We start from the raw sequence: 27,976 nt of genomic DNA, 5'->3' as shown, positions 1-27,976 counted from the left end.
GTGGGCATTCATTTTGAGAGGAGTAGAATACACAGGCAATTTATCTATGAAAAGATGTGCTGGCGTTGGAGAGGATCCAGAGGAGGTTCACGGGATAGATCACAGAAATAAAAGGGCTAATGTGTGTGTGCGTTTGATGGCTCTGGAATTTGGGGGGGGGGGGTGTGGGGGAAGAAAGAATCTCATGGAAACCTACCGAAAATCAAAAGACCTCAATAGAGTGAATGTGGAGAAGATGTTTCCTAGTACGGTGGAGTCCAGGACCAGAGGGCACAACCTCAGAATAGAGGGATTCCATTTAGAATATAGATTAGGAGGAGTTTCTTTAGTTAAATGGCAGTAATTCTGTGGAATTCATTGCCATAGCAAAGTCAATGGGTATATTTACAGCTGAAGTTGATAGGTTCTTAATTAGTCAGGTTATGGGGCAAAGGCAGGGGAATGGGGTTGATGGATAATAGATCAGCCATAATGGAATAACCAAGACCTAGTGGGTCGAATAGCCTAATGCTTCGCCCATGTGTTATGGTCTTGAGATTCATTATCTTGCAGGAAAAGAAAAAAAAATAAAACGGGATTTATGAAACAGCATACATAACAAAGAACGACAAATATCCAATGTGCCAAAGAGGGCAAATCGTACAACTATTAAAAGTAAACAAATAACTGACGACACGAGTTCAGCGCAGAGGCGAGTGAAGATGGTTTAGAGCCCGATGGCTTCTGAGCCACAACTGCTCCCGATTTGGCGGCGTGTGATCCAAGACTTACTGCACCTCCCGCCCGATTGTAACAGCGATAAGAATGGGAGTTGGGTGAAACGCAAGTAAACGGGACGGGCTAAGGTGGAGTTTCTCGGCTGGCACTGAATACTGGGTCTAAACACGTGCTTGTTTTCGGCTTTGGGCCTCGACGCTTTAATCTGGCTGGAAGTCCGCCCTGGCGATGGCCAACCATTATCTACTTCATGGTGCCATACCTGCATCCTGAGTGTGAAATATGCAGAATCCTTTAGGAGATCGTAAAATCTATGGGAGGAAAGGAATTGTGGGCGTTTTCCACCTAAACCTTCTTTGGACCTTTTATTGTACTACTGCATTGTGAGCTACCTTCAAAGTATGCCGGCTTTTAAGATTTTCTCCTGTAACGATGGGCTTCAATCTAAAACACCTACAATACCCTTCCTTCCACAGATGCTGCTCAACCTATTGAGTTCTTGCATCAGGTTGATTGTTACTCCAGAATCTGTAGTCTTTTGTGGCTTTATAAGGCCACAGAATCTGAACTCCAGATGCTATAATAGGAAATTATATTTACTTATTTCAATTTATGATTGCAGTTTCTTTTTATCTGTAGGTGATGTTCTTCGCCAATTTGTGCACCGAACGCAATACGTATCACAACAAAATTATAGCCTTGTAACATTGATATCCTCACTTCTCCTCAAAGTCAAATGCGAAATAGTCACCATTAATTGGTATTAGGACGTGCCATTTTGGATCCTGTGCACATAATAAGTATCACCATGTTGCATCATTAACGGGACGACCTGATAACGATCTGCGAGTTACAACAAAGCAGTAAATACGTAAACACGACAGTAATGAGATGAATTATACAGATGCTGATTGCGAATAGCTCTTCCGTTGCCAGTCAAAAATATGGACGGATTCGTCCTATATAAAGTCAATTATATATAAATAAACGGTATTAACATATGCAGAAGTTTGGAGAAAATGAGATGCTATTTTTAATCAATAAAACAACTGACGGTGTGAAGCAAATTTGCCTGATTGATCCCCTATATGACTAAAGGCTGCCATGGAGCTAAAGATCCTTAATTTTCTCTTCTCATACTGCAAATGCAACACATTCTGCTCTTGCGAACTTCTGTAGCAGATGGTAAAAAAAAATGGAGGCTTACAAACTTTCAGATCGAATGTCCACACTCAATCCAATTTGTACTTATATTAGTGAGCGCCATTCTGTGTTAGCTAAATCTTCCCTCAAAAAAGAACAAAATACTTGCATTACTTAATGCAACAAAAATCCTGCTACAAATCACTGATATTAATTGAATGAAGATTTTAAATTTTGATTTGACGAAGCTCTTGCACTCTTGCAGCCTGCAGTGTTGCGCTCTCTATACATGTAGTCAGCCCATCTTTTATTGCGAATCCAGACAAATTCAAAGCTTTGGGAGATCTAGTCGAAACGCCAAGATAATTTACAATGATTTAAAATACAGAAATTAATGAAATAAAAGTTTATAGGGTGCACGCTTTCATGTGCATCGTCCGTAACCGATCATTCAGGGTGTTTCGTTACTTTGAATTCTTGCGGGAGCTCAAACCAAAATGTCATTAATTTTAATGCTGCAAACACACCGTTATTTCCTATTCGCCTGGGGTCTCCAACCTATTGAACGTTCGTCTGCCTTCGGTCTGCCAGTGTGCTAATATATTTTCAGACACATGACATTCATATGGATTAAACGGATGACAAAAGATCAGCAATTATATTTACGGACGTATAATTTCATTTTCTATACTAACATTATGGAATAATCAAAATATTTTGTTTCTGGTGGCACTGATTACCCACCACTTTTTTGCACGAATTGCCACATTTGTATCTTTTCGACTGTTTTAAGTTTTAATGCAAGTCCTAAAGAAGACTCGATAAATAACCGATACCTACTAATCATTATTACGTTACACATAAACACAATGTGTTGACAAATAGAAACACTTTTTTCTCTCAAAATTAACTGAGTGTTAAACTAATGCTTAGTAAAAGACTGAAAGCCATTTAAAGTTTCAGAGGTTCGAGTACTTCCACTGAAAGTGTGTTTCATTTTCCTCGGGGAAATGGCATACCGCCATTTGAATTATTGTCTTGATGCGCAAAACATATCTGTTTATCGCGGTCATCAACCTTGCAGTTACCCACAAGGCGAAAGAGAGGAGCCATTGTCAGAACAGATAAGTTAGTGGTTGGTACGGTGATAGCCACCAAACTTTTACAACAGTACAGTTAAGGAACAGCGCCTGATATCATCACCCGAGTCGAAATTAATCCATGTGCCTGGACAGCGATCACAACTCTATTCCATACTGTCTGTCTAAATGCTTCTTAATCAGCGCTATCGTTTCTGCATCTACCCTCCCCTTGACAGCGCGTTCCGGGACCTCCGTGTAATAAACGTGTCTCGTAAATCTCCGATTAACCGCTCTCACTCCACCTTAAAGCCATGTCCTCAAATATTTGACATTTCCATTCTGGGAAGAAAACTCTGACATAAGTACTAAGATAACAAATTTCACGCCATGCAAGACAATGATAACTCTGATCTCTCATAATTTTATGTAATAGTTACCGGTCAGAATGGTGGGGACGCGGTTGGTTTACGTGATGAGGAACCAGATGAGGTAAGAAAGATGTGTTGAACGGGTGATGGATATGAGATGTGGGCCAGTCAGGATGTGGCAGGGGTAAAGACTGTAACGAAACCATTCAGGGATCACAGAGACGCGTGGCACTGACATCCTGTCCTGTAGCTCGTTTTTAATGGTTTGATTTCCTAATCTATAAACCAGCTACGGGAAGTTAAATCGCATTCCTTCTATATTTCGATAGCGTTTATAAACCCCATGGGACTACTATACCGTTCTGTTCACGTTGGCCTGCACTTTAATAAGGAACACGTAAAATTGTCACCTATCTGTACCGACAATGTTAATCAGCAGAGAAAAATTAAATCAAAACCCCCAGCAGCCACTTTGTGGCCTCCAGGGACATCCAACAAGTATTTATATTTTTTAAAAAAGGCTGCTCCGTGCAACTGTCCGAATCTGCTCTCACAGGTGGTGCATGTTAAGGCATCAAAAATGCATGTTACTTCAGTGCACGCGCACCCTCCCGCGTACAGCTCAATCACCAGCAAATCGGTCAAGTTCTGTGTTGTCTCCATCCTGATGTGCACATAAACGCGTTGAAATAGTTTGATTAAAATAAAATCGCAATGGAAAGTAAAATAAAACTCGGGTAGCATCAAAGTGACAGGCTAGGCTTGAGAGAAGCGACCTTTCCTGAAAGGATTTGGGCCCTCCGCGCAGCTCGTGCCACCTTACCCTAACCGGCCCGTTGGAGATTCCTTTCTCTCCCCTCACTAACGGTCAAACACCGTGCGCACCCGCGCGCGCGTCCTCGCGCTCCAATCTACCTTGCCCGGGAGGAGGAGGGCGCGAAACCCAGCGAGTCATGCGATTGGCTGCGAAGCACCGCGCGCCAGAATTGCTGTTGGGTGCCAGCGAACCAGCAGCGAATTGCTAGTCTCCAGTTTAGGGGCAAGTTGGTCTTCACTTTCTCCGGGCAAATTGCAGCAAGTTTAATAGCCGTAAACCCCAGCGTCCTGCCGTCCCTCCTTGCTTTGCCCCCCCCCCCGGAGGAATCAGCATGCTGACTCACGCCGACTAGACAGCTGCAGTGTTAAATAGAAAATAAATAACGAAAAGATAAAAAAAAAGGGCAGCAAACCCTCACGGCGCGGAAGTTATCACTAATGGGATTGAAGTTCAACTTGCTGCTCGAGGAAAAACCGCAGTTAAGTAAGCCGCAACCGTGGAGCTGGTCGTTGGCGATTCGAGTACGGGGATGATCAGAATTTTCCCGGATTTCAGTGTACAAGTAACGGCAGCAACTAGTGGAGGAGGCGGTGCGGTTACTGCAGCACCTGGAGTGGGGAGAGCTGCTGCCGCTGCTAATGGGACACCCCAGGACGTGGGGCTAACATCTTACCAGCAACGGTAAGTGCCTCTCGAACATCATCTCACATTGTCAGCATTGCAAAGCATGCATGCAGTAAGTCTTCGGCTGCTTTAAAAATACACGTCCATTTCAATCTTCCCGTTTTGTTATATATATATAGGACTATTTACCGTTCCCCTTCGAGCTGAGTGGGTGGAATAAACATGTATTTGCATGGTCACCCGTGATTAAATTGACACGTTTCCTATATAAAAAAAACAGTACATAAAAGTTAATTCTAACATACTACTTCCAACCTGTGGTGGAAACGGGTTATGCAACTGGCGGTTGATAGTGGCAGCCCGAAGAAGCACGGACATTTCTGCTGACGGGAGAGGGAGAATTGAAGTAATACGTAAACATGCCCCATTTCATCAACCAAGCGCAGTAAAAACAAACACGGGGCAGATATACCATATAAAATATTGCGGAAGTTAGGGTCCAACAAAAACATAATAATAAGTTCCACTCCATTTGGTAAATCCAGAAATCTGGGTCAAGCTGATTTGTAAATCTCCCTCACATTTAACGTAACGCCGATATTTAATAGCAACTGGTTTTAAATCCAAAGAACTCTGATCAAACGCCAAAAAAAATCTTTTAACTTGAAACCCAATTTACTGGAAACATCCCTCACGTTCAGAAATCTGTTATTGTCAAAGAAAACCATTTTTTTCTGCATAAGATCTTCCTGTGATTTTTATTTTGGTCGCGGAGTTGATCGTAGATCTTGGAATTGATCTTTCATTTGGGGAATAAAGTTTTACTATAAACTATGTAATACTATCGATGCATCATCAGATTTTTGTTCATTAAAATGTGTTAAAATCCATTAGCGACTGTATTGGAATTACAAGTTAGCCAGTGAGCAAACAAATGTTTCAATAATATGACTATCAAATGCACACTACTGGCCCCTACGATCATGGCTTAAAAGCATGTTTAAAAAAGTTTTGTTTATAAAAATTCGCAGAACACCAGACTTCTCTGGACAACTTTTAAGGGTTTAATATTAGCGGAAAGGTTTGAACATTTTAATTATGTCAACAACACTGTCATTTTGCTTTATATTACCAGTGTCTGAAAGTTAAAATGTGTAAACTTGGTTACGACTGTTAATTAATTTCTTATTAGCAAACGACACATTCGATTACAAGATAAATAAAAAAAGTTTAGCAACAGTGATTTTGTCAATAAGATGTAAAATCCCTAACTTTCACATATAAGCTTACCATCCTTAAAATTCGTACTCAGTGAAAGCAAGCCACAATATACCACAGAGGACTTAAAATGAACTTCCACTGCTCACAAAATGAAGAAAATTGTCATATATTAAAACAATACATATATTTTAATGTTTCAAAAGTAAAATTTGGTGGATTTGAGTATAAATCGACTTGCCAATATTTATCAGATTAGATCTAAGAAAACTTGGACAAATCTTTTACATCACTACCGACATTCCCACCCACTTGCGTACAGTTTGCGTCGTAGCTAAAGGAAAAATTACTAGAAATCAAACATTACGGATGTTGAATTACTGAAGTTACTTCTATGTTTTGTTATGGATAGTTGATTGCTGCCGCTTGTTAAGCAATGCGGGCGTTGTGAAAATCAGAGTTTAAAATAATAGCTGTTCGACATTGATCCATGGGATGCATCTAATACTGTAATCCCAATCTGCGTGAATACGTTTTAACCGAATATTGTTGGCTTTGCCACTAACTGAAACGCTTCATGTTAATAGTAGAATGCATTTACATGAAATGCATGATGAAACTCCCCATATAGATTTATAGCAGTTGTAGTGTCAGGGTGATGTCAAAGCAAGTTACCAAACATGTTGCAGAACATCTTTTAAAACAATATTTTTGCAGCAACAATAGTTATTAGTACTTCCAATTTGTTTTGTTAAATCACAGAGAAGAGGAAAGACAAGCTAAACTAATAATAACACGTTCCTTTGGAACCGAGCAATAATAGCAGAGACGCACGCCAAGAAGCTGGGTGACATTTCTAGGCTGAATATGACTTTTACTATAAAAGAACACATGACTTTTCTAAATAAAACGCTAGATATTTTAAATGCCACTTATCGCTTGAATATTATACAGTAAAACCGAAGCTTTTAAATCTGATTGATAAAATCCCCTCAATATGCGGTGGTATTGTATCAGGTCTTAGCTATTCCCCCATAAAGTGAATGAAACAGCAAGTGAGTGGCGTAGTTGCGCTAGTTACAGTATGTGTCCCTGGGAAAGGGAGCGAACGAAAGACGGGGAGGGAAAAAGCAAGGAGAGAGCCAGTAAGACTTTCTCTCGCAATGGGAACCGAGGTTCAACGGGAAAGTACGGTGGTGTGATGATGCCCATCGCTGTTTGTGAGCCCGCACTTGCAGCTTTAATGCCATGCAATCTTTTTCGGATTATTTGAGGTGCAGCCAAGGCTCTCTTTACTTTTCTTGGCATGCTGGTTGGCCCCGACTCGTGCTCTGTACACAGCGCTTCTCACTTCTCTCTGATGGCTGGTAGTGCCGGAGCCAGACAGTTGGACTGGACTTAACCGTAACTCTGAAATGGCTTTCCTCAAATAGTATTCGTGTCTTTCTCACTGCACCATCGGGCCGCAGCTAGAAAAAGCAAAACAAAAATCAAACAACAAAAAAAGCAAAGTAGCGGCTGACGAAAAAATGGCGCCCACCAAGCAAGGCTTCCAGCACGACCCTTCAAGACGTGAACGGTAACGACAGTTGTTTTTGTGGTGTGATTCTGTTTTTTTTTGGATGCCATATTACTTTGGTAGGAGTTTGGCTCTGACCTGCCAGCTACCGACTGCCACCACGACCTCTTCCCCCCCGCCCCCCCGCTTTAATCCAAAAGCCGGGGTAAGTGGCCGGCCGTGAAAGCCGCTCGTAACCACCCCCCTTTCTTCCGTCACCGGCAGGACACATCCTTGCAAAGAGCCACTGTCTTATTCACAGTTTTACCTGTTCCGCTTCAATTTGTATAAGAAAGCAAGCGCACTCTTTGATTTTCTCAGTTCTCCTCATTTATATTGCAGACACAGGGCCTATGACACTGTACAGAGAGGCCACCATTGCTCTACGGCTCGGTGCTCACTAGGCCAAACTGGAAATAAGGTTTTTTTGACAAGAGCTTGCTATTTTTAATAGGACAGTCTGAGGCGAAGGTTCATCTGCATTTATATAAACAAACAAAAAATAGTTGCGAACTGCAAAATTAACAGACAAGCAAGCAGACACGTTTAAAATAAAAACAAGACTGATAAATGAAATTAATCTAAGGATAGATATGATCAACCAAGTATTTAAATAGTATTAAACTTTTCCAAATTATCTTCCTATTTCTTTATATTCTAGTCTACGAGGTTAAAGAAAAGTTTCCACAAAATATATAGTTGAAGTACATATTTTCCAACTTAAATACAATCAAATGAAAGAAAAATTAGTATAATTTTAATTTTAAATGGGTATAACTAACTAACTTAATTCATTCTGAAGTAGACATAAAATATAAAACTGAAGAATGATTGGCTTCAAGAGAAGGGTTGTAAATGTGGATTATTCATTCAATTATACAAATATTGTCATACAATGTACTAGCAGTAGATCTTCTGAAGAACTTAAAGTTTTTCTGTTAATCTTTTCTGCTTTATTCAGAGGACCTTCATTCTGCTACCAAGCTTCAGTCATGCCAAGGTATGAAATGTCTAGTTATTGGAGGATTTGTTTAAGAAATAAAAAGCATCATAGAAATAAATTGATAAATAAGATCACTAGAGTGGACTTGGATTGAAAGTGGTAATTTTAGATAACATTAGCTCAAAACAGTTATGACATCATCAATTGAAAAGTCAAATATCTCTGTGGAATTAGCTTAACTTGTAGTCTACATGTGGTTGAAACTCAGGATAATCACTATAGAATGAAAAAAGATTATTAGTCCTTGAGAAAGATTATTTTATCTATGATAATAAAATGGTAACAAGTTGTGATCGATACATTAATAGAAATTTATTTTGTGCTCGTTTGATATTTAAATTTCAGTTAATTGTCTGATACTTAATGCAATATTGAGACCAACAAAGCTTCAAGTTGACAGTCAAGCTTTAAGGAGCCTATTCTAAATGTACCTTTTTTCCTCTGCTGAGGTAGTGGTATAGTAAATGCACTTATAGCAAGAAAACCTTGGTATTCTTCCAGACTGGAGCACAGAAGTATATTTTCATGCTATTCTGAAAATCTATCAGAGACTGGAATCTTCAAGATGGAATTAATTTAGAGGAGAAACTTCATAGCTTTGGTCTAAGTGCTTTCTTTATCACCTGTATCCATTTGGTATTCTGAGATGGTAAATCAAAGAGTGTGATTTGTTATTCTGCACAATTTGAGAGTGGAACTAAATAATACTTGGTTTAAAATTTGATATAAGTTGTAAGAGTATATATTTAATTTGATGCTTCTTAATATATTCTTCTTTGCACTGATGTTGTCATTTTAAAAGCTGGTTTAAATGATTCTGCTCATCGAGCTGAGAAGATGTAATTATTCAAAATGAAATGGGCTGGTCTGTATCACAGAAATGTTACTGGCCATGTAGTTCAGTATTGCAATTTGGTCCTGTTACACACAGGAAAAAAAATGTGATAAAATGTATTTATGGTCTGTGTTACCTCAATGTTTAAATTGTGTAATGTATTTGACATTTTTTTGAAGAGCTTGCTTTCACTTTTAATTCTTGAATTCATCATAGTTGGATAGGACATGCATGGTAATTGGAGCATGAGTTTTCTCACAATCTTACTTAAGTTTACTGTTTAATTACTACCTGTCAGTGTTGTTCTACTCAACAGTACTAAGGCTTTAAATCGTAAAGTTGCCGTATAATATATGATATTCTAATTTTTGAACAATGGATGCTTCTTGTAGTTTAATTATTGTTTGTTGCTTTTTGACATTTTTTTCATGAAAACATTTACAATAACAGAATCCAAGAAGAACTCAAGGCCCAGGACATTTGTTTTATGGCCTTGTTTATACTTTGCATCATAAAAACAGGAAACTTGTAGCTATAACTTTATTACACAACAGCACTCATTGAAAGATCAATGAAGTTACATGTGAAGATAAGGAACAATGAGAGTGCTACATCATGTTTTGTTCTATGGAAGTATACAATATAATGATAGAAGAGTTTTAAAATAACACAAATAAATATCAGATTCTTTGGAAGAGGACTATTGCCACATTTATTTAAACCTTTTGTCATTTTTCTTACATTTTTAATATTCTAGTTAAATGTATTGGAGAAAGTGTTGCCAGTCTGGTACTTAACCTGAATCTAAACTAAAATATAGATTTGTTTCCTGTGATCATTAATTCTTTAGCAGAAAACATCAGATGTGGTTATTATCTATGACATTTAAATTGATGTACAAAATATATTTCCTTAAATTGAAGTAAGCATGTACCAATTAGTATATGCCATCAGAAGATCTCTTTACTTGTACAGCTATATCAGAAAGGCCCTATGCAGAAATTGTGCACTTTAAGGAAAAGATTTCAGTGATTTTTGTTCTTAATAATTCAACTATCTCGTGGATATGTAATTGATGGAATAAGAGCAGCATTGGAAGGGTTGTGAGTTGCAAGAAGTAAGTATTATGTAGTGGCAAAGGGAAGGTGAAATGAATAAAAGTATTATGAATGTCATAATCATGCAAACTTTTGCAATAAACAGTTAAAAAAAATCACTTGGGTGTTTCAGTACAACAAATTTGACTAAGTGAGATTAAAATAAAAAGTAAATACAGGTTGAGCATCCCTTAACCGAAATTCCAAAGTCCAAAAACTTCCGAAATCCAAAACATTTTTGAATGCTGATGTGATGCCATAAATTGAAAATTGCACGAGATGCTGGGAAGGTTCCCAGATGATGTGCACTTCTCTGTGCACCACAGGCAATTCTGAGAAGTAACCTCACATATGTAATGAACAGAATTTAATGAGAAATAGAAAGATAGTGCATAAAGTGAAAAATCAAGAACTTGATTGCGTATTGAAAGAGTGGATTCATTAGCATTGGAGTGAACATATGCCACTAATGCTGCGCTGGTCATGAAACAAGCAAAGATCTATCAATGATAAACTGAAAATTGAAGGTAATTATGAATATTCAGGGTGGTTGCAGAAGTTTAAGGAAAGGCGTGGCATTAAATTTTCAAAGTTTGTGGTGATAAAGTATCTTCTGATTATGAAGCAGCAGAGAAATTTATAACAAGTTTGCCAAGATCATTGCTGTTGAAAGTCTAACGTGATAAACAGCTGCATCAGAGCATACATATGATGAACAAGTGTAAGACAAAGACTGCTTACTTGTTGCACATAAATTTGGAGTTGGGAATGATGGCGATGCCAAACAGCCACTGATTGTCCACCTGGGTGGTCAAGGTAGTGATAGCTTTCTGATGGTTCAATGTACACATTACCGTTTCTTGCACAAAATTATCAAAATATTATTTATAACTACCTTCAGGGTGTATGTATAATCTGTGTATGTAATGTAAATGGATTTTGTGTTTGAACTTGGTATGTTATACCAAGGTATGTTATATAGATTCAAATATTCCAAAATCTGAAAAAAATCTGAAATCTGATGTACTTCCGGCTCCAAGCATTTCATATAAGGGTGCTCAACCTAGTCAGAGTTTGTTAAGTAATTTTCTAGTTGTCCATGGAAAATATGATTGTGATTTGCTTTGTTTCTCCAAGTATTCCACAATCATTGTGAGGTAATAATGTGCATAGGAAATTATTAAACAATATACAACAGGTCAAAAATGACATTAGTTTATTTTATTGGTTTTGCAGTGCTTGCTGATATCCTCATTATTTTGTTGTTACATGCTAGAACATTTCGTATTTTTTCCTTTCTTTCTTACTGAGATACCCCTGTGCTGCATGTATTATTACTATCTTCCTATCCTGTAATCCTGTGGGAAATTGATTATAGAAATTTCCATGTTTACAGGAACAGATTCTTTGTTTTCAACTCTACTTGCCTAAATTTTGAAATGTATAGTATTAACATCTGAAACATTTGGGTAATTAGCATTTGGGAATTAAGTTGACAGTGTCTTTTTTGTGTAAATGAATCTTGATTTATATTGGTAAACAGGAACTAAATTAACTCATATAGCTAGCTCTGGTAGTAATTATAATAGAAGGGCTGGATATGGGCTATTTTTGACAAGTGATGAAATTTATTGCAGTTTGGATTAATTGTTAGTAACATTAATTCATCTCCTATAAGTAGATATTAAGTTAAAATAAACTGGCTGAAGAGTAGCATTAAACTAAACGCAGTTGTCTGGCAATTTGTAACATGGAATAAAAGCCCTATGATTTGCAAATTATCAGAACTTGTTGAAGAATTTCTGCCATATCTTTGTTGGTCTTATGAAAGTGTTAACACTATTTCCCTTTGAATTTCAAGAAATTGCTGTTTTAAAAATTGATAACTAATTAAACTCATTACAGAAGATTAAGATAAAAAATGCATGGATTTACATTGGCGATATTATGTACTCTCAATAACTGTTAATCTTTACAGACTGGAAAAGAATAGATTGAAAACTGCAGTCTCAATTCTAAATTGTAGATTTTCAGCGCATGGGATCTTTATGTTTTTTTTTCATTTTCTCCCTTAATTATCTTTCTCAGTTAAATCACTTTTCTCTATCAGTATTTATCTTTCTGTACTTGATTGATGTATTTACTCTGTTTTTCTCTGCTATTCTCATTTTCTTGATCTTTAAAAGTTAAAGAGAAAGTTTGTTTTTCATTGTTATCTCAGATGCCTAATCGAACTTGCAGTTAAACAACTTGAGCAGTAAAAAGTTTTATTTGCAAGCTGAGAAAAGCTGGAATACTTTTATAGTTCTTCCTTCAAATTGAGATGACATTTGTCTTGTGTTCATTTGTAGACTATGCATCATGGAAAGAGTACATAGTCTTGGAGGAATGATTGTAGATTCACCAGGAATATGATGGGCCACAATGGTTCTGAGAAAAGGTTGCATGGGAAGGTTTTATTTGCCATCAAATATAGAAGATTACAGGTTTATAATTGAAGAACTTCAAGGCTATTACTGAAGACCTGTTTGTCCAGGGCCTGGATGAAGGGTGCCAAAGAATGTTATATAACTTTAAAATTGAATATCTTTTCAACCAAGTTACTGGATTCTGTCGAGGCTGAGACATTGAAATTGGTAATTTATGTTCCCTAAGTGTATGAAAGGATTAAAACAAAGCCAATAGACAAAGATGCACCAAATATTTGTGCTGATTTCTGTTCTTGTGCTTTTTCTACTCTTTTCTTGCCCAACACACTAATGTGTAACTGTTAAATTTCTTTGGTCTTTCAAACTTTTGTTTCAAGTTAGATTTTTCTGATTATACCATTCTCTTGAATAGTGGTAAAACTGGACCTTTCTACAAGTGCAAAATATTCTCATGCTGCTAAATGATTCCTGTTCTAAGATTCAGTTAACTGTTTCAGATATCTCCTGTTTCTCCTGTCATAGTTAGGCCTGGTCCAACAATCTGGAGTTTTCTGCTGCCCTTACTCATTCTTGTATACATTAAAAATCTCCTTTTTTGATATGTTGTAAACTGACTGTTCCCACTGTAAAACTGTTGTTATTACCAAATATTGTAGAAGTTTGTTCAGCCACTTCCAGTTGTACAAATGCTTTGAAACTCAGGATGAAGGATGAATTCTATGAAAACTGTTTACAAAGGCTCTAAAATTTAACCAGGAAATGATAGGTCAGTGACCCTGACATCTGCAGTGGAAGTTATTGGAAGCTATTCTAAGGGACTGGATATATGAGTATTTGGATGGACATGGACTAATTAAGGTTAGTGAGCATGGCTTCATGCATGGTAGGTTGTGTCTAACCAAAATTGTAGAGTTTTTTGAGGAGGTTACCCTGAAAGGTGATGAAAGCAATGCAATAGATGTTGTCTACATGGACATTAGCAAGGAATTTAACAAGGCCTGCATGGAGGTTGATCAAGAAGATTCAGTCCCTCAGTATTAAAGAGAAAGTAGTAAATTGGATTAGACATTGGCTTTGTGAGAGAAGCCAGAGAGTGGTAGTAGGTGATTGCCTTCCTGACTGGATGCCTGTGACTAGTGGAGTGCTGCAGGGATTGGTGCTGGGTCTGTTGTTGTTTGTCATCTGTGTCAGCGATTTGGATGGTAATGTGGTTAACTGGATCAGCAAATTTGCAGATGGCATTAACATTTAAGTGGACAGTGAGGAAGACTATCATGGCTTGCAGTGGGTTCTAGGCCAGCTGGAAAATGACAGATGGAATTTAATGCAGATGTGTGCGAAGTGTTGCACTTTGGCACTGAGGACTGTGGTAGAACAAAGAGATCTGGGAATGCAGGTCCATAATTCATTGAAAGTGGTGTCACAGTTTGATAGGATCATAAAGAAATTTTTTTTGGCACATTTGCCTTCATAAATCAAAGTATGAATTCAGGAGATGGGATGTTATTGAAGCTGTATAAGAGATTGGTGAGGCTTAATTTGGAGTAGTGTGTGGAGTTTTGGTCACCTGTCTACAGGAAAAATGTAAATAAGACAGACAGACATACTTTATTGATCCCGAGGGAAAATAAGGTTGAAAGAGTACAGAGAAAAATTAGAAGCATGTTGCCAGATCTGGAGGACCTGGGTTACATTGAAAGATTGAATAGGTTAGGAATTTATTCCCAGAAATGTAGGTGATTGGGAGGAGATTTGGTAGAGGTATGCAACATTATGAGGGGTATAGATAGGATAAATGCAAGCAGGCTTTTTCCATTGAGGTTGGGTAGGACTACAACTAGAGGTTATGGGTTAAGGGTGAAAGGTGAAAAGTTTAAGGGGAACATGAGGAGAAACTTCTTCATTCAGAGGGTCTTGAGAGTGTGGAACGAGCTGCATTCAAGTGGTACATGTGAGCTTGATTTCAATATTTAAGTGAAGTTTGGATAGTTACATGGATGGTAAGGGTATGGGACACTGTGGTCCCAGTGAAGGTCAATGGGGGAAGGCAGTTTAAATAGCTTGGCATAGATTAGATGGGCAGAAAAGTCTGTTTCTGTGCTGTACTTCTCTATGACTATGATTACTTCCTTTTTTGTTTTGGAAAACCTTACACTTTCTCAAAATTTTTCAAAATCTGCCTGACACCAATGCTACTGCCTTTTCAATAATGACGAATTGAGCTGTTTGGCCTCACAGAGCCTTTTAATTCAGTCGCTTTTACATTCACATAGTGTTTGATGGCGAGTATTGGCATGATGAGTAGAAGGGCTTGTTTCTGTACAGAATTATTCTGTGAATATTTCTACATTCTGTGGTGTCCTGTTTCTTTCCTGGGTATTGATGCTCCCCTATGTGGGCCTTTCTCAACACCTTTTGATGCTAGTGTACTTACTTTCTGGTTTTTTTTTAATCTGTTTCTTTTAGATCCTGAGACAACTGTTAGTCCTAGATTGTGACAGGATTTATTCATACCATATGCAATCCCCCCATTTTCCACATAATATCTTACAGTTCACTGCCCTTCCAATTCTGTTCAATTGTACAACTTTCCCTCTGGTGGTCCTCAATCCTTTAATCTTATGGCAACCTGTCATTTTATACTTGCCACCCACAAACCCACAAATTCTTCTTCAACCACCAACCCCCCCAGCAATTTGCTATGGACTGCATGAGATCTTCATATATATAAAGGACCTAGGAGATAATCCAAAGGAACATATGTATATAAAGAACAATGCAATGTCATTTACATAGAAGTATGCAATCAAAAATGTATTACAAAACATTGCTTAAAAATCCCAGAATACCATGCTTAAAACTGTAGTTTGGTTTCATTCAGACTCTTGCAAATTTCTGTAGATGTACAGTTGAGAACATTCTCGCCGGTTGCATTATAGATTGGTATATAGCCTCCAATGCACAAGATTGCAAGAAACTACAAGGGCTTTAGATTTAGCCGGCTCCATTATGGGCACAAACCTCCTCGCTATTGAGGACTTCTTCAATAGGTGGTACGTCAACAAGACAGCATCCATTTGTAAGCACACTCATTGTAAGTTCAAAGTACACTTGCTATCAAAGTATATATTCAGTATACAACCTTAAGATTAATTTTCTTGCAGGCAGCTACAAACCATAGAACCTGTTTAAAGAAAAACTCCACAAAACAAGGCCATCAAACCTGCAAAAAATAACAAATTGCGCAAACTACAAAAAAGCAAACGGCTAACGCACAAAACATTAAACATCAAACCTCAGAGGCCCCAAAAGTGATTCCACAGGCATTAGCTGCCGAGGAAATGAAGCCAGTCCAGAAGCTGATAGCTGCGGCCAGAGCCACTGAGTCACTCTGTTTAGGATGTGTTGATGGCTGCAGGCCACAGCTGCAGATCCAGTTCTGTGCTGAAGTGCCTCAATCAAATTGTGCAAATAATAAAGCATGTTCAGTAGGACACTCTTCTCATTGTTACCATCATAGAGGAGGTACAAGAGCCTGAAGATCCATTCTCAGTGATTGAGAAACGTCTCTTACCATCAGATTTCTGAATGATTCTTAAACACTACCTCAATATTCCCTTTTCTTGCACTATTTATTTATTTTGTAATTTATCCTATGTATTTGTACAGTATTGTGGCAGTAAAACAATTTCATATTATAAAGATTATTAATAAATCTGATTCATATTCTGAGTCTAATGAAATAGTGTTTTTTGTAACTTGCCTTAACACAGTAAAGTGTTGTTAGCTTAAATGTTAGCCACCCCATATTATGCAGTGCTCATGATTTTCACCTCAAAAACACAGAAAGAAGTGCTGTGATCCATTGTGTTGATTTTAGGATTTAAAAACGTGTAGTTCCATTAATCTAATAGACCGATGCCAACATTTCCAGTTTTTTCTGTTTATAATGTACCATATTACTTAACAGCTTTAAAAACCTTCCAAAATTTTAAAATAGAATTTGTTAGAATGCTTAGTAAGCCAGGCAGTATCTGTGGAGAGAGACAGATATTTCAGATTTCAATTTTTTAGTTGTTCAGTAGAACAGGGAAAATTTAGAAATGAAGTAAATTTTCAAAGTAAGAAGCAGTTGTCCCATACATCTTAAGTTTCACAAAATATATATTTGCTTTCATGAGAATAAACTCTCAGATGGAGTTCCTTGAGGGATTCTGAAATAGTGCACCAATCAAATGGCAACTGCCTTCACTTTCACTGTCAGCCTATCATCTTTTTACCTCAACAGTCTACTGTTCCTACCTACTTAAAGAAAATTTCCGTCATTCCAGTCTGCAAGAAAAGTGAAGTGTCTTATCTCAATTACTGCCAACTACCGTAGATTCCGGACTACAGAGCGCACCTGATTAAAAGCCGCTGGCTCTAATTTTAGAAAGAAAATCAATTTTTTACTTGTACAGGCCGCACCGGATTTTCGGCCGCAGGTGTCCCACGTTGTAATATGAGATATTTACACAGAAAGATATTACACGTGAGGATTTTTAAACTTTTAATTAAATCCATATGGTAACATAAACAAATACATATTGCAAATGCTTTTTTTCGAACCGTGCCTGTAATGCGGCTACTTTTAAATATACGTTGCGTATACTTTTTTACTGAACAACATTCCAATATCTCCTAACGACTGGTAAAAAATATATATACTGCAGCCTACCAGGAAAAGTTATTGATCGCCTTTAACTTAAAAGCAGCGTTCGCTCAGATCCAATGCTGCTCGCGTAATGCCGCTCGCCCCCCGCCTTCCCGTTTATCGCAAACCGGCATTTTTCCCACAAGACGCGGCGAAACCGGGTGTGACGTCATAGCATCCCGCGATGTAGTACAGAAAACAAATATAGTTAAAACACTTCTAACTTTAACTAGAAAATGAATTACTAAGCGAAAATATTATAAACTAAATAACTGCCATAAAGGCAGCACAATGCTTTTCTTCGAGTGTTTTCCATGTTGATGAGGGTGAGTACAAATGACTGATTTACAATAATTTAATTGTGAAAGTGCGCTTGATTTATCGTACAATTTCATTGGACCTCTGTGAACTACTCATCAATTTTATTGGTCTACTGTTACGAGGCAAAATGTTTTTGGCGGCATGAAAAAAATCATGCATTAGCCGCACGGTATTAAAGGCCGCAGTGTTCAAAGCTGTTCAAAATGTGGGAAAAAAGTAGCGGCTTATAATCCGACATCTACGGTAGTAGCTTTACCATTGTCCGTAATGAAGTGTTTTGAAAGATTGCCAATGGCTCACATCAACACCTGTCTTCTAGACAATCTCGATGACTCCTTGTTTGTGTATAGCTCTTTGGAAGATGGCATCTCCCTTATGTTATATACCACCCTTAGTTGCCTAAACAATAAAAATGCCTAAATCAGGATGCTATTTGTTGAATACAGCTCAGATTTCAACACCATAGTACCCAATAAGCTGATTTCTAAATTCCCCGACTTTGCTCTTGAGATCTCACCTGCAATTGGCTTCAAGCCTCATATGGTTAGAATTGGTCATAATGTTTCATTAACCCTGACCCACAATAATGGTGCTCAGTCTCCTGCTCTAATTCCTATAGTTGCATGACTGTGTGACCAGCTACAGTGCAAACTTGATTTTAAAGTTCGTTGATCATACACTTTTATTGGCTGAATCAACAGCAATGAGACAGAGTACAGGAAGGAAATTATAAACCTTAACAACAGCAAGATGAAAGAGTTGGTTGTTGGCCTCAGAAAATGGGGGTGGTGGTGAACACAAATCCTGGCCTCATTAGTGGAGATGCTGTAGAGATAGTCGATGGCTTTAAATTCCCTAGCATCCATATACCAGGAACTTCACCTCATTTCTTCGCACTGATGCGGTGATCAGAAAGTGCATCAGCATATGGGGTGTCTGAAACGATTCAGAATGTCCAAGAGGATATTCTCCATCTTTTATAGATGAACAATAGAAAGTGTTCTGATGGCTTTACTGTAGGGAATAGTAAATAAAGCCCTTAAAATTACAAGCTTGTCACTTCGATCCAGACCATCTTCATGGTGTGTTGTTTTAGGAGGGCTTGTTGTGTTATCAAGGATGTTTGTCACCCTAGTTATTTTTTTGTTCTTCCACCTTCTGAGAGAAGATACAGGAGCTTGAAAGCTTGGATGCCCAAACTTAAGAACAACTTTTTCCCTACTGTTGGCAGGCTTCTGTGCCAATTACCTCTTTCACATACTGTTTCTGGCAGTAATGCCATGTGATTATACTCTTAACTTGACCTGTTGGTTAGTCCACTATTGTCATCTTAGTTTATTTTGCACTACTTCAGATGGCAATCTTTGCAATATTCCAATATTTTGTGCATGTTGTTGTATTTATTGTTTTATTCATTATTGCCACACATACTATTTAATCTATAAACCATGAGAGCAAGGAATTTCATTGCACCTTGGTATATATAAACTAATCTAACTTGAATGGTGGACATGTGAGATGAAAGATTGAAATAGACAGTTTCTTGAAATCACCAAGTCTTTAAAGCTATGCTAAACATGCTAGATGAAATACTGTTCCTGAAATTCTCATCAGGCTTTGTTGAAGCAGTGTAGCAGAACTAATATACAAATGTTGCAGTGGGAGTTTATGGAAAAATAAAGTGACAGGGTCAGTTTTGAAATCTTGAGTGGAAGTGTTCTACGAAGTATTCACTCAGTATGCTTTTGACTTCCTCATTGTAGAGGACCCATATCATGAACACTGAATATAGTCTATTGAATTGATGTATTAAACATAATAGGTAAGGAAATTTCAGATGTCACTGGTCACATTTTTTGTAAGGTTCAGATAAGAAAACTCTCAATATTTTGAGCAATGGAATGTGAAACTGACTTAACCATTAAAATTATGAGAGGCAATACTCTTTTCCCCAGAGTAGGGGAGTCCACTGTCTTTGATAAATTCCAGTAACTGCACCGCCAGTTTGAAATCAAGGATGGTGCAGTTAATGAGATTTATCAACAAAGATTGAGAAGTTAAAGGAATTGATGATTGAAGAGAGTCAGCATGTAATCAGGGTAGATCATTTTTAAGTAATGTTTTTTTTAAGGAAGCTCTTAGCATGGTGGATAAACAGCATTGGCTCAATGTACTTAGAGAAGGTTTCAAAAATGAGGTTGTATGAAATTGAAGGGTTATTATAAAGTCATAGAGCAGTACAACATGGATACAGTTGCTTTGGCTCAACCAATCTATGCTGATTACGGTGTCCACCCAGCTAGTACAATTTTCCTGTGTTTGGTCCATATCTCTCTAAGCCCTACTTTTTACATGCTGATCCAAGTGCTTTTTAAATGACATACTCTGTATGTGAACCAATTGCCTTTCAGGATCCTTTTCAGATCTTTCCTCTATCCTGGGTAAAACAACATTGCTATACTCTTGTCTGTCATAATTTTAAATATTAACATAAGGTTGCCCCACGTTCTCCTGTGTTCCAAGGAATAAAGAACTGGACTAGCCAACTTCTCTCATTAACTCAAACTCACTAGTCCTGGGAACATCTTCATAAATCTTTTCTGTACTCCTCTAATTGAATCATGGCTTTTCCATAACAGGGTGACCAAAACTACTGACAGTGTGATTTCAGCAACAGCTTCTACAACTGCAGCTTAATGTCCCAACTCCTGTATTAAACACCCTGGGTAATGAAGGCCAGCATACCAAATGCCTTTTTCACCACCATGTCTATCTGTGATGCAGTAGCATAGCAGTTACTGTAACACCATTACAGTGCCAGTGATTGGGGTTCAATTCCTGCAGCTGTCTGCAAGGAGTTTGTGCGTTCTCCCCATGACTAAGTGGGTTTCTTCTGGGTATTCCAGTTTTCTCCCACATTCCAAAGACATGGGTTGGGATTAGGAAGTTGTGGGAATGCTCTGTTAGTGGCAGACGCATAGTGACATTTGTGGGCTACACCCAGGACATATTTGGACTGTATTGGTCTGTATCATTCAGTGTTTTGATGTACATCTGACAAATAAATCTAACCTTTAATCTTTTGTATTTCAACAAACAATGCATTTGTACTTTGAGGTGCCTCTGTTTCATTGCACTCTGAATAATGAAGAACAAATATCACAGAACTCAACACTGACCGCTGACCACTAGTCTCTATACTCCATTTCAAGAATAAACCTTCAACCGCCACCTTCTGATTCCTACCTCTGAGCCAGTTTTGAACCCACCTTACTAGCTCTACCTAGATTTCATAAGACTAACATTCTAGACAGCTTGACCTGTGAGATTTCATAGAAAGCCTCGCTAGAGTCCAAATAGACAACATCAATTGATCTACCTCATAAGACCATAAGACATAGGAGCAGAATTAGGCCATTTGCCACATCGAGACTGCTTCACTATTCAATTATGGCTGATCCTTTCTTTTTCCCCTCCTCAGCTCCACTCCCCGGCCTTCACTCCATAACCTTTGATAGTGTGGCCAATCAAGAACTTATCATTCTTTGCCTTAAATACACCCAGTGACCTGGCCTCCACAGCTGCATGTGTTAACAAATTTCACCCTCTGGCTAAAGAAATTTCTCTGCCATTCTGTTTTAAATGGATGTTCCTCACTCTGTCTAGGCTGATTGGCATTCAAAAGGTTTCAATGCAATTTCCCCCCCCCCCCCCCCCGCCCCCCACTCATCCTTCTAAATTCCAGTGAGTACAGGCCCAGAGCCATCACATGATAATACTTTCATTCTTGGAATCATCCTTGTGAACCTCCTGTGAACCCTCTCCAATGCCAGCACACTTTTTTTCTTAAATAGGGAACCCAAAACTGTTCACAATACTCAAGGTGAGGCCTCCACAGTGCCTTATAAAGCCTCAGCATCACATCCCTGCTCCTGTACTCTAGACCTCTTGAAATGAATGCTAACATTGCATTTGCCTTCCTTACCTACCGACTCAACCTGCAAATTAATCTTTAGGATATTCTGCACAAGGACTCCCGTGTCTCTTTGCATCTCAGAGTTTTGGATTTTCTCCCTGTTTAGAAAATAAACTGTATATTTGTTTCTTCTACTAAAGTGCATACGCATGCACTTTCCAGCATTGTATTTCATTAGCCACCTTCTTTCCCATTCTTCTCATCTATCTAAGATGTTTCTGTTTTCTCAACACTACCTGCCACTCTAGCAATCTTTGTATCATCTGCAAACTTGGCAACAAAGCCATCTAGTCCATCATCTACAACATAAAAGGAATCCAGTACACTAGATTGCAAGATATGCAAGTGAATTGCTACCTTAGGTAGACAGACCTTTTGGATCTCTGAATGATAGAAAGAGAAGAAGTGAAAAAATGGGTATTGCACTTCATATAATTGCATGGCAAAGTGTCATATGACAGTAATAGGTGAATGGAAGAATGGATCAGGAATCATGAAGGGAGCAATCTCTCAGAAATATTGGAAAGGGAAGAGGAGGGGAAGATGTGACTGAAGGTGGACTCTTGGAGCAGAAATACATTGAAAAGGCTGATCCATTGAATGTTGAGACTGCAGGTGTAGAGTCAAGAGAACTTCATTCCTGCTCGGTCCTGGAGGAGAAGTGTTGAAACTATAGGTTCAGAAAATAGATGAGATGTGATCAAGAGATTTGTCTAATATGGTAGAGGTGGAACCACAGTTAAGGAAGAAGGAAGACATTTTTGAGCACCTGTGCAGGATGTCTCATTGTTGGACTATATGTGACAGAAGAAGTGAGAAAATTGAATGAGGTCCGGACAGGAGGCAGCTATGGAGGAAGTATAATCAAGACAGATGTGGGAGGCCTGAGCAGGAGATTGAGACCAGAAGGGGAAGAGAGGAGTCTGAAGACCATCTGAAGTTGAGAAATTGACTGCAAAATGTTGAAGTTCTCTGTTTAGCTTGAGTGTAGGAAACATTACCAGTGCAGCTAGAACCTACTTGGATGTTATTTGCAGCTGCTGTGATGTTTCCATATTAACAGTCAAGCAATAAGTTTACTTCTTTGAAGAAGACTGGTACCCGTTTGTGTGTTATGAATAACTTATTAACATGCAATCCAGTGAAGTACTTGTACATTGCTGTAGAAGCTAGAACTTTGTGTAGTGCAAACATTTTTGTAACTAATACTTTGATAATAGTCAGAATGTGAAAGTTGTGGCTCAGACTTGGTTGTTTTTTAGGTTCATAGGGAGGGGCAACATGGGAGTTAGAGGTCAAAGGCAGTAAATGAAGAGTCAGGGGCAGGAGCCAGTGGTTGGAGTCCAGGTTGGGATGCTTCGAGGTCGAAGGCCAGTGATCCCCATAGACAAATGTGGAGTTAGCAGGTGCTATGTATGGACAAAAACCAAATATCTCCTTTTTCATTGACCAAAGTCAGTGGGTTCCATGAACAAGAACTGGTCAACCACCAGGTTGGCGAGTTCCCTCAAGTCAGTGGGTCCTGGGATTGGAGGTTGTTGAGGGCAGGAGGCACGAGGGATAGTGAATCCCTAGATTGGTGAGTCTCGGGTTTGGAGCTCCATACAAATCCAAATTTTGACTTTTGGAGTTTGAGGTTTGATGATCGTTGATTCCTGGGGTCTATACAGAAGATTGAAGCCCGAAGACTGAAGTTGGTGCGTCCAGAAGTTGAGGTCTGATGGTTGTACCCTGAGGTCGGCATGTTCGGAAGTTAGAGGTCTGATGCGTAGAAACATAGAAAACCTACAGCACAGTACAGGCCCTTTGGCCCACAATGCTGTACTTAACATGTACTTATTTTTGAAATTATGTTGGGTTACCCATACCTTTCTATTATTCTAAGCTCCATGTATCTATCCAAGAGTCTCTTAAAAGACCCTGTTGTGTCCGTCTCCACCACTCTTGTTGGCAGCCCATTCCATGCACTCATCACTCTCTGTGTAAAAACACTTAACCCTGACATCTCCTCTATACCTACTTCCAAGCACCTTAAAACTGTGTCCTCTCATGCTAGCCATTTCAGCCCTGGGAAAAGCCTCTGACTATCCACACGATCAATGCCTCTCATCATCTTATACACCTCTATCAGGTCACCTCTCATCCTCTGCTGCTCCAAGGAGAAAAGGCCAAGTTCACTCAACCTATTCTCATAAGGCATGGTTCCCAAGCCAGGCAACATCCTTGTAAATCTCCTCTACACCCTTTCTATAGTTTCCACATCTTTCCTGCAGTGAGGTGATCAGAACTGAGCACAGTACTCCAAGTGGGGTCTGACTAGGGTCCTATATAGCTGTAACATTACCTCTTGGCTCTTGAACTCAATCCCACGGTTGATGAAGCTATTATACCATATGCCTTCTTAACCACACAGTCAACCTGTGCAGCAGCTTTGAGTGTCTTATGGACTTGAACCCCAAGATCCCTCTGATCCTCTACACTGCCAAGAGTCTGCCATCATATTTGACCTATCAAACTGAACCATCTCACACTTATCTGGGTTGAACTCCATCTGCCACTTCTCACCCCAGTTTTGTATCCTATCAATGTCCCACTGCATCCTCTGACAGTCCTCTACATTATCCACAACACTCCCAACCTTTGTGTCATCAGCAAATTTACTAACCCATCCCTCCACTTCTTCATCTAGGTCATTTATAAAAATCACGAAGAGAAGGGGTACCAGAACAGATCCCTGAGGCACACAACTGGTCACCGACTCCATGCAGACTATGACCCGTCTACAACCACTCTTTGCCTTCTGTGGGCGAACGAATTCACAAATTGCCAAGGTCCTTTTCCATAGTGAATACTGAAGCAAAGTATTCATTAAGTTCCCCCGCTACCTCCTCCCGTTCCATACATACTTTTCCATTGTCACGCTTGGTCCTATTCTTTCATGACTTATCCTCTTGCTCTTCACATACTTAGAGAATGCCTTGGGGTTTTTTTCCTTAATCCTGTTTGCCAAGACCTTCTCATGGCCCCTTCTGGCTCTCCGAATTCCATTCTCACATTCCTTCCTGCTCCCCTTATAATTTTCTAGATCTCTGTCATTACCTAGTTTTTTGAACTTTTCGTAAGCTTTTCTCTTGACTAGCTTTTCAACAGCCTTTGTACACCATGGTTCCTGTACCCTACCAACCTTTTCCTATCTCATTGGAACGTACCTATGCAGAATGCTTCGCAAATACCCCCTGAACATTTGCCTCATTTCTGCCGTACTTTTCCCTGAGACTATCTGTTCCTAATTTATGCTTCCAAGTTCCTGTCTGATAGCTTCATATTTCTCCTTACTCCAGTTAAACGCTTTCCTAACTTGTCTGTTCCTATTCTGTGGAGATAACATTGTGATCACTATCTCCAAAATGCTCTCCCACTGAGACCTGACACCTGACCAGGTTCATTTCCCAATACAAGATTAAGTACAGTCTCTCCTCTTGTAGGCTTATCTACATATTGTGTCAGGAAAGCTTCCTGAGCAGACCTAACAAACTCCATGGCATCTAAACTCTTGCTCTAGGGAGATGCCAATTAATACTGGGGAAATTAAAATCTCCAATCACGACAACCCTGTTATTTTTGCACCATTCCAGAATCTGTCTTCCTATCTGCTCCTTGATGTCCCTGTTACTATTGGGTGGTCTATAAAAAATACCCAATAGAGTTATTGACCCCTTCGTGTTTCTAACTTCCTCCCAGACAGACTCAATAGACAATCCCTCCATGACTTCCTCCTTTGCTGCAGTCGTGACACTATCTCTGATCATCAGTGCCACACCCCCACCTCTTTTGCCTCCCTCGCTGTCCTTTCTGAAACGCCTAAAGACTGGCACTCTAATATCCATTCCTGAGCCATCCAGGTCTCTGTAATGGCCACAACATCACAGCTCCAAGTACTGATCCACGCTCTAAGCTCATCTGGTTTGTTCATGATACTCCTTGCATTAACGATGATGCCTACAAGTCCACTAAGGAAGTTGGTGGTCTGGTGTCTGAGAGCCTGCAGGAGACTGAAGACCCAGAGGCAGACTCTGGGGTAGGAGGCCTGTTTGTCTGTGTGGGTGGGTGGGTGAAAGGAAAGGGGCTTGTTTTGCTCTAGTTGTTTTGTTGCTGTTCTTGGCTTGTGTTTTGCAAAACAATATAGGTATGATTTGTTGGTGCTGCAATGTATGGCATCACTAGCACATTCTTTTGTTGGTTATTAACACAAACATGAATTTCAGTGCATGTGTCAATGCGTATGTAATAAATCAATGAATGCGAATCTGAATATGAACTCATTATGTCGACAGTAACCCATATTGCTTTGCCCTAAATTGTGTGTTTTGTTCTGTACATTTTTGGAGTGAAAGGATGTTCGGTATCTTAACAATAGAAGATGATGTTATAGGGTTAGTTAGTCAGTGATGTTTAAGTCATAGAGGCTAATATATAAGTGTGAAGCCTTCTGATGGGTTCACCTGCTTGATGAAGATTCAAATATACTGGTTGGCTTGCTTGTAGTCTTCAGTCCAGGCTCTAATACGTATTCTTCAAAGAGTGCACTAATCTGGACTCAGCTTTTCAGTGGGTAGTTATGGGCAAGGTTCTTCCTGTTGTCAACAGGAATGTTAAAATAGTTGAGACCTTGCTTGATTTGTGTTGTTTTGATCTACCTGCATTGTAATTGGTTACAGAGCATTGATTAACAGTTTATCTAAAGGCAAAGGCTTATCCCAGACATTGAACCCTGTAAGCATCCAGAAAATTCTTCATAGACTGAAAGCTGTTTCTCTCTAATATTTCAGTGTTAGTGAATCATTGGCTGCAAGTGAACTAAGGATTATTCTGAGACAGTGAAGGTTGAAGTTGATCCTGCTTGGAGTTCTTCACTTTCGTAGTTAGAATAAAAAGGTTATTATGTTTCAAGCCAGATATATGTTTCAAACCTCTGAATAGCAGAGGTGATCCATATTGTCCAGGGTTTATTATTGATGTGGACTTTGGATGTACCCTGTGAGACAACTATTTTCTTCTCATTGCCATGGTAATCTTGATGCATGCATTGGAGAACTTGTTCACTGTGATTGCTGATTCATCTGGCAAGTTGGATACAAATAGAGCATCACGTGCAAAGAGAGATTATGCATAGTGAGTTGTGTGACCTGTCTTTTACAATTATCCTTCTTTCAAATAAAATGCCAGATTAATGATTTTATTAATCAATCTTGAGAAGAATAGAGAAGATGCCAGAGCTGATAAGCATTAGGATCCAGTCTTGCTTCTCATCATTATCAAAGTTGAATTTAAATTATATTTCATTTTCATTGTTAATGTTTGCCTTAATGGGATTTCTGAATTAGGGAGAGAATCTTGAGTTGGAGGACAATCAATTTCCAATAGGATCCTATAGATACCTTTCATTTTAATCATATTATTGCACATAATTATTGGATGGACTTCTATTTTCTGGAGTTTAATAAAAGAAAAATGACTTCAATGAAAGATACAAAATTCCTTCAGGGCTTAACATGGTAGATAGATACAGAGAGGATGTTTGCTTGAGCTGTGGAATTTAGAACTGGGCATCGCAATTTAAAATGAGCAATAATTCATTTAAAACTGCGATTAGGTGAAATTCCTTCATTCAGAACACGGTGAATCATTTGGATTCTCTAGCATGAAAAGTTTGGAAGCATTTGTTTGAACTTAAAACAAGATTTATGTTAAGTAAGCAAATAAGGGAGAAAAAACAAGGTGAGACAGAACATCAGCCGTGATCTTTTTGAATGGCAAAGTAGGCAGAATGGGTCAAATGGTCTACTCTTGTTCCTGTTTTTTATTAGTTTTTTTAATATAGATCAACCACTGTCTCACAGTAAAAAGTTGTTTGCAGCATTTTTGAAGCATCTGAATCTGAATCCACAGTGGTTCTCTTGATAGATTCTTTCAGCATATCTGGGCATCTTCTCAGTAGGACCCTCACAAGCACATTGCTTATTGCCCTGAACAAGCATATTCGTTGGTAGTTTACTCTACCTCCTTTAGTTTAGGTTACCTATTTTCCTAAATGA

General features: G+C 38.8%; 1 protein-coding gene and 1 long non-coding RNA gene across 5 annotated transcripts in view; one reads left to right on the top strand and one right to left on the bottom strand.

Annotated features, from left to right (window-relative positions):
• Nucleotides 1–4,299: 4,299 nt before the first annotated feature.
• npas3 (neuronal PAS domain protein 3) overlaps nucleotides 4,300–27,976 on the top strand; it is a 1,106,218-nt gene continuing 1,082,541 nt past the window's right edge. Inside the window, exons 1-2 of one of the 4 annotated variants that reach the window (XM_073040033.1) lie at nucleotides 4,300–4,808; nucleotides 8,489–8,527. In XM_073040033.1, the coding sequence (XP_072896134.1) occupies nucleotides 4,657–4,808; nucleotides 8,489–8,527 (191 nt within the window). In that variant the 5' untranslated portion in view covers nucleotides 4,300–4,656. Of the gene's footprint in view, nucleotides 4,809–7,420; nucleotides 7,549–8,488; nucleotides 8,528–27,976 lie in introns of those variants that run through there. The other 3 variants (XM_073040035.1, XM_073040034.1, XM_073040036.1) reach the window with 3 other exon arrangements.
• LOC140725068 (uncharacterized) lies at nucleotides 5,793–7,933 on the bottom strand. Its single transcript, XR_012098257.1, has 2 exons — nucleotides 7,796–7,933; nucleotides 5,793–7,438 (listed from the first exon to the last, which is right to left on the bottom strand). It is a non-coding gene; the product is annotated as an uncharacterized lncRNA (long non-coding RNA).

Source organism: Hemitrygon akajei, chromosome 3 (genome assembly GCF_048418815.1).
Source record: "Hemitrygon akajei chromosome 3, sHemAka1.3, whole genome shotgun sequence".
Taxonomy (NCBI): Eukaryota; Metazoa; Chordata; class Chondrichthyes; order Myliobatiformes; family Dasyatidae; genus Hemitrygon; species Hemitrygon akajei.
The sequence above is the reverse complement of the archived record's forward strand: the minus strand, read 5'-3'. Positions and strand labels throughout refer to the sequence as shown.